The sequence below is a fragment of the Crocuta crocuta genome, unplaced genomic scaffold (assembly GCF_008692635.1).
Source record: "Crocuta crocuta isolate KB4526 unplaced genomic scaffold, BGI_CrCroc_1.0 scaffold110, whole genome shotgun sequence".
Classification (NCBI taxonomy): Eukaryota; Metazoa; Chordata; class Mammalia; order Carnivora; family Hyaenidae; genus Crocuta; species Crocuta crocuta.
Window position 1 is genome coordinate 2,509,929 of NW_027527386.1, and position 8,997 is coordinate 2,518,925.

Sequence of the window (8,997 nt, forward strand, 5' to 3'; positions counted from 1 at the left end):
CTCCGCTGCTCCCTGGTGAGGAGCCCACCCTGCCCCCAGCTCGTCTCCTGTCCTGTCCGGAGCAAGTCCCAAGAGCAGAGCTCGGACAGAGGGGGTCTGGGAGGCCCCTCTTGGGCGGGCCATGGGAAGCCTGCCTGGGTCCCGAGCCTCCCCTTCAGGGTCCCCCCGTGTCCCCTCACACTCGGCAAGCAGGAGTTGCCGTCTAGGCCCTCCTGGCCTTCCCCGGGGATGGGGGGCAGTAGGAGTGGGGGCGGAGGGGGCAGCCCTCGCTCCCTTTCCCCTCCCCCCACTGGCATCCCTGAGTCATGGATCCCAGAAATCATGGCTGGTGGCTTGTGTCTTGGTAGCTGGGGACTCAGGCGTGGGGGAGGGGGGCCGGACCAGCAGCTGGGGTGTCACAGAGGACCAGCTGCCAGGGCACTTCCCGTTCCCGTTCCCTGTGACTCACGGCCTGGGCGGGGGTGGAAGCAGGAGCGGCAGGGCTGGTGGCAGGGTCAGAGCGCCCACCCCCCCCCGCTGTGCCCGGTGGGCACCTGGCATGGGTGCAGTAGGCCTCTCTGGGCAGCTCTGTTCGGACTGTGGCCCCTCCCCGCCTGGGGCATCAGTCATTGGTGTGTGTGAGGCTCCGGTGGCCCTGCTCCCACCGCGGGGGGTCGGCGAGCTCTCTGTAAAGAACCATCCAGAAAACACCGGGGCTTGTGAGCCAGGCAGCCCCTGCCTCCGTGGCTCAGCCATGTTGTCGCCACAAGGAAGCCACCATGGACCCCGAGTGAGGGGCAGGCTCCCCGGAAAAGTTCATTTACTTACACTGAAATGTCAGTTTCATGCTGTTGTCACATGTCACAAAATAGTGTTTTCCTTTTTCCCCCTAACTTTTTAATAACATAAAGCCATTCGTGGCTTGCCGCTGGCCGTGGGAGAATAAGCGGGTAGTGGAAGTTGGCCCTGTACCCGGAGTTTGCCGACCCTTGTGCTGACCATGCCTGGAAGGCGTGACCCTGTGTCACCCCAGGCTGGGGCAGTGGGGACCAGGGTCTGACCCGGAGGGGAGCCAGGCCCTGACACCCAGAGCACCTTGTCTGGTGGGACCTGGCTAATGTCAGAGTGTGGAGCCAGCCCGGCGGGGGGTAGTCAGGGAGGGCTTCCTAGGGGTGGTCCTGCTCAGAGCGTGCTGGTGACGGCGCTCTCCCCTCCTCCGCCCCCCAGAACCTCAACCAGAACCCGCGGACGCTGCTGCCCAAGTTCTACGGGCTGTACTGTGTGCAGTCGGGCGGCAAGAACATCCGTGTGGTGGTCATGAACAACATCCTGCCGCGCGTGGTCAAGATGCACCTCAAGTTCGACCTCAAGGGCTCCACGTACAAGCGGCGGGCCAGCAAGAAGGAGAAGGAGAAGAGCATCCCCACCTACAAGGACCTGGATTTCATCCAGGACATGCCCGAGGGGCTCCTGCTGGACGCAGACACCTTCTCCGCCCTCGTCAAGACGCTGCAGCGGGACTGCCTGGTGAGGGGCCCCAGGCAAGGGCGGGCCGGGGTCCCTCACCTCCCTGGGCCTCAGTTGTCCCATCTGTGAAACGGGGACGCTGGTAGAAGCGAGTGCAGTGTGAGCCCCAGGCCCACAGCCTGCTTTTCCCTCCACGTCAGTGTGGTCTTCTCCTCCCCCTGCGGCCTTGGGGTTCCAGCCTGCTTCTCTAGAGATGAGGCCACAGATGCCCAGTGGGGGGCATGCCTGCCCGAGGCCCCAAGGCCCACCACCTCTGGCTCCCGAGACCTCCCCCAAGGACCACCCCCCACCCCGGGGCATCCCTGAGCCCAGGTGTCAGAGGCCTCGGAGCCAGGAGCAGACGCTGTGTGCGGAGTTTCCGGAACCCCCCCCTGCCCCCCTGTGGATGCCGCACCCCAGGTCCCATTGCCCCCCACGTGGCCTGGCCCCTTGCCCCCGCCTCCTTGGTTTCCTGGCTGGCTGTGAAGTGGGGGTCAGGACAGGCTCCCCGCGTGGCTGTGGGGACCAAATGGTCACAGACCCGACGCAGCCTGGGGTCACGTGGGGCCGCATCTGGGGATGGGGACCAGGGGCGTGACCTGCCGACCCCTCCCCCGGCAGGTGCTGGAGAGCTTCAAGATCATGGACTACAGCCTGCTGCTGGGCGTGCACAACATCGACCAGCAGGAGCGGGAGCGGCAGGCCCAGGGCGCCCAGAGCACCGCGGACGAGAAGCGGCCGCTGGGCCAGAAGGCTCTCTACTCCACGGCCATGGAGTCCATCCAGGGCGGGGCCGCGCGCGGCGAGGCCATCGAGTCGGACGACACGTAGGTGGCCGGGGACTGAGGGGCCCTCGGGAGTGAGGCGGGCGGGGAGAGCTGGCGCGAGGGCGAGAGATGGGGAGCAGATGAGTCCAGAAGCCCGTCTGCGGCCGGTTCCTGGTTTGTGGACGGGGCGCCAGCCTGCCGGCCCCGTGAGGGTCACAGGTGGACGCACAGCCCCCCGGGTGTGTGATGCCCGGGGCGTTCGCCGTCCGTCCGTGTGGGGAACACATACGTCCCTCGTCCCGTCGGAGCCCAGAGTGGGTTAAGGCGCTAATTACCGCCTGAGGCAAAGCCGTGCAGTGCTGAGTGCTGGGGACCGAGGCGACACTTACAGCAGGCGCCGAACCCAGAGCCCAGGGAGAACAGCCCCTGCGGTGGAGGACAAGGTCACAGGCTCAGAGAGGGGCGCACCCCCTGCCTGGGCCACACCTGGGGGTGTCCCCCCTGTCCTCTGGCACCACGGACACTGGGCCAGGTCGTTCTCTGGGGCTTCCTGAGCACTGGCTCCCTACACCCCGTGCGAGGACACCCCCAGTCATGAGGGCCACAGACGTCTCCAGACATTGTCCAGTGCTTGAGGAGGACAGTCCCCGGCGGGAACCCCTTCTGTAAACGGTGTCGAGGCCGAGCGTTCAGGGAACCAGCACTGGGGCCCACGTGGAGGGGCCATAACCCCCAGCGTCAGCTAGGGAGCCGGGGGCTCACAGCTGGGGAGGATGGGGGGCTCACAGCTGGGGTGATGGGGGCTCACAGCTGGGGAGGAGGGGGTTCACAGCTGGGGAGATGGGGGCTCACAACTGGATAGGATGGGGGCTCACAGCTGTGGAGGATGGGGGGCTCACAGCTGGGGAGACGGGCTCACAGCTGGGGAGGAGGGGGTTCACAGCTGGGGAGATGGGGGCTCACAGCTGGGGAGACAGGAGCTCACAGCTGGGGAGAAGGGGGTTCACAGCTGGGGAGATGGGGGCTCACAGCTGGGGAGCCGGGGGGAAGAGCTGGGGAAGATGGGGGAGGAGCCCCAGTGGGGTGGGGGAGCGAAGGGGGGGCGTGTCCAAAGGCCTGGCGTGCCGGCCCGACCTCCACCGTCTCGGTGTTTGTAGGGTCCGTGCCAGGCCTGGCGGGGGATGATGGGGCGCACAGGTGAGCTGGGCAGTGCTTGGAGTGCAGTGAGCGGAGCCTGGGGGGCCCGGGCCTGGCAGGTCTGGGGTAATGGGGACTTGAGGACAGTCGCTGCATCATGTGACCTCACTAACGTGCTGGGCCGGGTGCGTGTGGGCCCGGGGCTGAGTGAAGTGACTAACTCCCCAGACGGGACCCAGAAGTGCTGGTGGCCCCGTCCAGGGCGAGCGTGTGCGTGCATGGGCGGGCGTGTGCGTGCATGGGTGTGCGTGTGCGTGCACACCGTCGTGTGGGGGCCGGACCCCTTGCCGGCCTCCAGCCTGGCGTGTCTGAGGCGGCTGCAGAGCGGCGCGGCCCCAGCCGGGCTGCCACCTGCCGGAGCCTGGGGACTCTGCTGCTTCAGCCTCCTTGCGCCCTGGCTCTGGGCCCCGCCCCCAGCAGGGCGGCTGGTGGGGGTGCTGACGACCCCGGCCCTGTCTCTCTCGGCAGGATGGGCGGCATTNGCTGCTGCACATCGGCATCATTGACATCCTGCAGTCCTACAGGTGGGTGCCCCCACCCCTGCACGCAGGCCTCCTCGGCCCGGATCGCTCCCTCTGGCTGCTCAGCCCCTGGGCCCGTAAGGGAGGCATTCGGTTCCACCTTCCAGGTTGTTTGAGGAACGAGGCGAGAACCCACGTCAAATGGAGCTCGGGGCTGGTGTGGGGCGTGTGGGGCGTGTGGGGTGTCGCCAGCTGGTCCAGCCCTGTCTGTTGAGCACCGACTGTATGCCGGGTGTCTGGCTAAAGTGCACTGGACAGAAACCCCCGCAGCCAGAAAGCACAGCGTCTGGGGACAGCTCAGACGGGCGGAAGTAACCGTGGCTGCGGCCACGTGTCGTGTGGTCTCTGGCGCTGCAGAACCGAAGCCTAACCCGCAGCTCAGAGCCGGGTGGGGCCACCCGTTCCCCGCGCCTGTCCCGCGTGAGGTTTTGGGGGCGAGCATGTCTTGTCAGTTTTCTCTCCTGAGAGTAGAATGTGTTCCTTATGCACCGTCGGGACGGGACATGGGGGACCCTGGGCTTGGCAGTCCCCGTTCCCCGCCCGGCCCCTCAGGAAGCCCACTGGGCGCTGGGTCATTTCTTCTTGTCTCTTTCATAAGCAGGAACCTCGGCTCCTGCCCGTCGGATGCTGATGGTCGCAGCCTGTCCCTGGGGGCGTCCCTCCAGATTTAGAGCAGGAGTGGGAGGCCGTAATGTTTTTTAATTTATTTTGAGAGAGAGAGCAGGGAAGAGGCAGAGAGAGTTCCAAGCAGGCGCCGCGCTGTCAGCACAGAGCCCAGTAACAGGCTCCGACTCACGGACTGTGAGATCATGACCTGAGCCAAAGTAGAGAGTGGGACGCTTACCCGGCTGAGCCAGCCAGGCGCCCCGGGATGCTTTGGAAGCATCAAACTCGGGTTTCCGCAGGGCTGTCGAGGCAAGGAGGGTGGGCCAGCACATGTCAGGCACCGGAAGCTCATCCTGGGGCAGGGGTGTCCTAAGGGGGACCCTCCCCCCACCCCATAGACTGGAGGGCATCCAGGAAGGCTGCCTGGAGGAGGCACCGTTCTCCCCAGCCCAGGTGTGCAGTGATCTAGTTATAGCCACAGTGCAGGGCACTGATTTCAGCAGAGAGGCCCCAGGCACAGCCTAGGCCGTGACGACAGAGGAAGGACGCGCTCTGGGACGTGCTGGCTGTACGCCCCCCACCGCGGCCTTTTCACTTCCTCTCTGAGTAGCAGCGGTAAGAGCCGCCAGTGGGTGAGGAGGGGGCCGGGGGGACAGGCAGAGGGAGGGGGCCTCTGGCTGAGGCAGCTCCGTTCCTCTAGGCCAGGGCTCTCCCGCCCACTTGGTGCCAGGAGCACGTCCAGTCGTGATGACCACAGATGTCCCCGTGTCCCTGGGGACAGAACTGCCCACTAGAGGGCCACTTCTGTCCCCTCGTTGTCTCTGCAGGTTCATCAAGAAGCTGGAACACACCTGGAAGGCGCTCGTCCACGACGGGGTGAGCGATGTTCCTTCCTGCGTCAGCCCACAATCGTGAGGTCCGCCCGGAGCCCCGCGCTGGGGCGCCCGAGCCCAGAGGCACAGGCCCCCTTCCCAGAGCCAGTGCGCTGTGGGGGCGGCCGTGTGACCCGGCAGTTGCAGCCCAAGGAGTCAGGGTCAGGACGGGAGAGTGCGGGCAGCTAGCTGTCGGATGTCCAGCAGGGGGGTCTGCGCCGCTGGTGAGGGGCAGAGGAACATCCTGGAAATGTGCAGTATGGAGGGAGCTTGGGTTCTGGCCACACCCATGGGGCAGGACAACTGTTGGGGACCAAACAGGGCGCACCTTGGACGGCAGCCCCGGCACCCCAGTCCAGCTGTGCTGGCGAGCTGGCCGGGGCCTTGATGTACACCTGTGCTCCCACGGCTCCCTTCAGACCAGTTCTTACTAAAGTGCTAAGGGCTATCTGTGTTTGTGCAGTCTGTAAAACCCAAAACCCCAGCCAGCCCCAAACACCCCTCAGAGAGTGTTTGGGGGGTCCAGATGGGAGCTTCCAGAAGGTGCCTCAAGAGGGTCCAGGTGACAGGAAGCCCTTCCGTGACATTTTAAAGTCAGTGGCAGTCAGGAGAACTGCAAATCCTACTGAGGCCACTTGTCACCCCCAAAGCAGGGTTTGGCTCAGTTCCTGGGGGCCCAAACGTGGGTCAGCGTAGTCGCACGGGTGTGAGCAGCCTGGGGCAGGTGGGGTGGCCCGTGGAGTGCAGGGCCGGCTTCTCCCCCCGTGTCGCTGCACACTCCCGGGCATGACCCGCGTAGCTGCCTCCCACAGATGCTCCAGGTGGAGACTGTCCCTGCCTCGGCTCCCCCGCCACCTTCCAGGACACGGTCCTGGGGCCACGCCTCGTGGCAGCGAGGATGGGAATGTGGCCTTCACCCTGGAGGTCGCCAGTCCCCACCACGAGTCCCTGTGGGTTCTGTTTCATTCCAGCAGGAGGCGGCCCCGGGCCGTGTCTGGGCCCCTCTGTGGTCACCCCCCCTCCCCAGGGAGCTCCTGGCATTGGGGGGGCAGGGGTGCTGCTCAGGTGATGTCAGTAGCGCCAAGGGGAGGCGGGGACGCCAGGCCCTGGGGGCAGAAAGGAGTCCCCTCCCTGACGGCAGTTCTGCCCCTGAGTCCGGCAAGTGTAGTGGCCTCCAGCCTCCCTGTCGCTCTTGGAGGGGAGCCCGGCGTGCCCAGCATCACCCACGCGAGCACTGGGACCGAGGAACGCCAGCGGCCACCTGTCCCCACAACAGGCGTGGCTGCGCGCCACCAAATGTTACCCACAAAGGGTGTCCGGCTGCCCTTTGCCGATGCTGCTTTAGAGGATTGCTGCGGTTTCCGTATTCTGATACTTCCTCGTTTACCTCTTTGAATAGCTGTTCGAGTCACATGCTTCAAAGGATTTTAAAGATGGGTTGATGATGAAGGGGTCTCCCTGCCACCCCATGCTGGGGACCCACCCCCTCTCCACCTGCGTGTGCCCTGGGCTGCCCTGCGGGGCTGGGGGGAGGGGCCTGGCGGGATGGCAGCACTCACGCCTTCCTGCCCTCGGGCCTGTTTCTCTCCCAGGACACAGTCTCTGTGCACCGGCCCAGCTTCTACGCAGAGCGCTTCTTCAAGTTCATGAGCAACACGGTCTTCCGGAAGAACTCCTGTGAGCTCCCAGGCGCTTTGGGCAGGAGGGGCCCTGGGGGTACAGAAAGGGGGTAGGGCGGCCAGGAGCCCAGAGGGCCCACAGCGCCTCCTCCCGCCACGGGGTCATCCTTGGGCCTTGGTCAGGGACTTGGTGCACAGAACAGGATAGTCAGGGCACCACCCTCATGGGGACCTCCAGCAGGCAATGCCCCACTCCGTGCCTCAGTTTTCCCATCTGTACATACACAGCAGCTGGGCTTGACCTCTCATGCTGTCACCACGGAAACACGGCCTTGGAGAGCACGGAGGCAGCCAGAACTGGGCATTGTCGGGAGGACACGGGACAAACAGGCGGCTCTTGCCCCTGGGTGTCTGAGCTGGGCCTCGGGTCCCTGATCCCGGTACACGTCCCAGAAAGGGGATTTCTCCCTGTGTGTCTGTCCGCCGTCTGCCCCCCCGCAGAAGGCCCCCCCTGCACCCCAAAAGGCAGCGTGCCTGTCCGCCTTGGTCACTGTGTGTCCCCAGTGTCTAGCCTGGGGCCTGGCACACAGTAGGTGTTCAGTGTCTGTGCCCAGGGCCTGCGTGGGGCCTGCCCTCCCAGCCCAGGCCGTGCCCGTGTGGGCCGTGCCCCAGCCTGGTCACCTGGCGCTGGCTCATCGGGCCACCGCCACGCCGCGTCCTGAGATGTCAGGAGCTTGAAACGGATGGCAGGGGTGTTATTGCGGGTGGGGGCTGGGGGGTCCTGCCCCGGGGCTCCCAGGCAGCCCTAAGCGCTAGCGCCCCTGTCTCCGCAGCCCTGAAGTCCTCCCCGTCCAAGAAGGGCCGCGGTGCGTTGCTGGCCGTCAAGCCCCTGGGGCCCACGGCCGCCTTCTCGGCCAGCCAGATCCCCAGCGAGCGGGAAGACGCACAGTATGACCTCCGGGGGGCCCGCAGCTACCCCACGCTGGAGGACGAAGGTGACCGGCCAGGTTGGGGAACGGGCGCCTCACTGACAGGAGAGATCAGGGCGCTGCTGGGAGAGGGGAGCGGATGCAGGAGGCAGCCCAGTGTGAGGAAAGGTTCCCTCAAGCTGGCACTTGGATGGCAGGGGCCTGGGTGACAGCCACCCCGCCCCAGCCCAGTCTGAGACCTGCAGCCATGTGGGGAGTGCGGAGGGAGAGCTGAACAAGAAGGTGCCGCCAGGAGAGGTGACCTACCCCATCACCAGGTGTGCAGACACCTAGAGGGATGAAGCACCCGATGGGGTTGGCCCTGGTGTTTTGGAAGGTCCCTCCCAGTTTACAGGGTTAAGGAGTCAAAGATTCCAGACAGGAAGTCTTGGGGGAATAGCATCAAGGAAGGGAGAGACTGCCTGTGCAAAGGCCCTGGGGCAGCAGCGGGCCTAGCGGAGGAACAGCAGGCGGCCTGTGTGGTCACAGCAGAGTGAGAGACTGGGCAGGTTGAGCAGGACCTGTGGGCCTGGAGGGCGGTTTGCATTTCAGAGTCGTGGGCTCCTGGAAGCCATTGGGGGCGACGGGGGGCGGGGGATAAAATATATTTGCCCTTTTAAAGCTGCCGAGAAGGGACGGAGTGTTGGGTGGCAGGTGCGGGTGGGGCACGGGTGCGGAAGGTGAGCGAAGCCGCAGGTGGAGCCAGAGGCGGGAAGGACTGCCCCGGGGGCCCGGCTCCCGCAGGTGCCCACAGCCCCCTCCCCACAGGCCGGCCCGACCTCCTGCCCTGCACGCCGCCATCTTTTGAGGAGGCCACCACCGCCTCCATCGCCACAACCCTGTCCTCCACGTCCCTCTCCATCCCGGAGCGATCTCCCTCGGAGACCTCGGAGCAGCCACGGTACCGGTGAGGGGCCTGGGCGGCTCCCTCCGGGAGGAGGAGGCGGGGCCACGTGCGGGGC

The 8,997-nt window shown here is 65.8% G+C and overlaps 1 protein-coding gene across 1 annotated transcript in view; it reads left to right on the forward strand.

Moving 5' to 3' along the window:
* Positions 1-8,997, forward strand: part of PIP5K1C (phosphatidylinositol-4-phosphate 5-kinase type 1 gamma) — a 22,730-nt gene that overhangs the window by 6,975 nt on the left and 6,758 nt on the right. Inside the window, 8 exon segments of the mRNA XM_077747614.1 lie at positions 1,207-1,506; positions 2,107-2,316; positions 2,897-2,926; positions 3,918-3,973; positions 5,404-5,452; positions 7,041-7,125; positions 7,901-8,062; positions 8,804-8,942. Of these exon segments, the coding sequence (XP_077603740.1) occupies positions 1,207-1,506; positions 2,107-2,316; positions 2,897-2,926; positions 3,918-3,973; positions 5,404-5,452; positions 7,041-7,125; positions 7,901-8,062; positions 8,804-8,942 (1,031 nt within the window).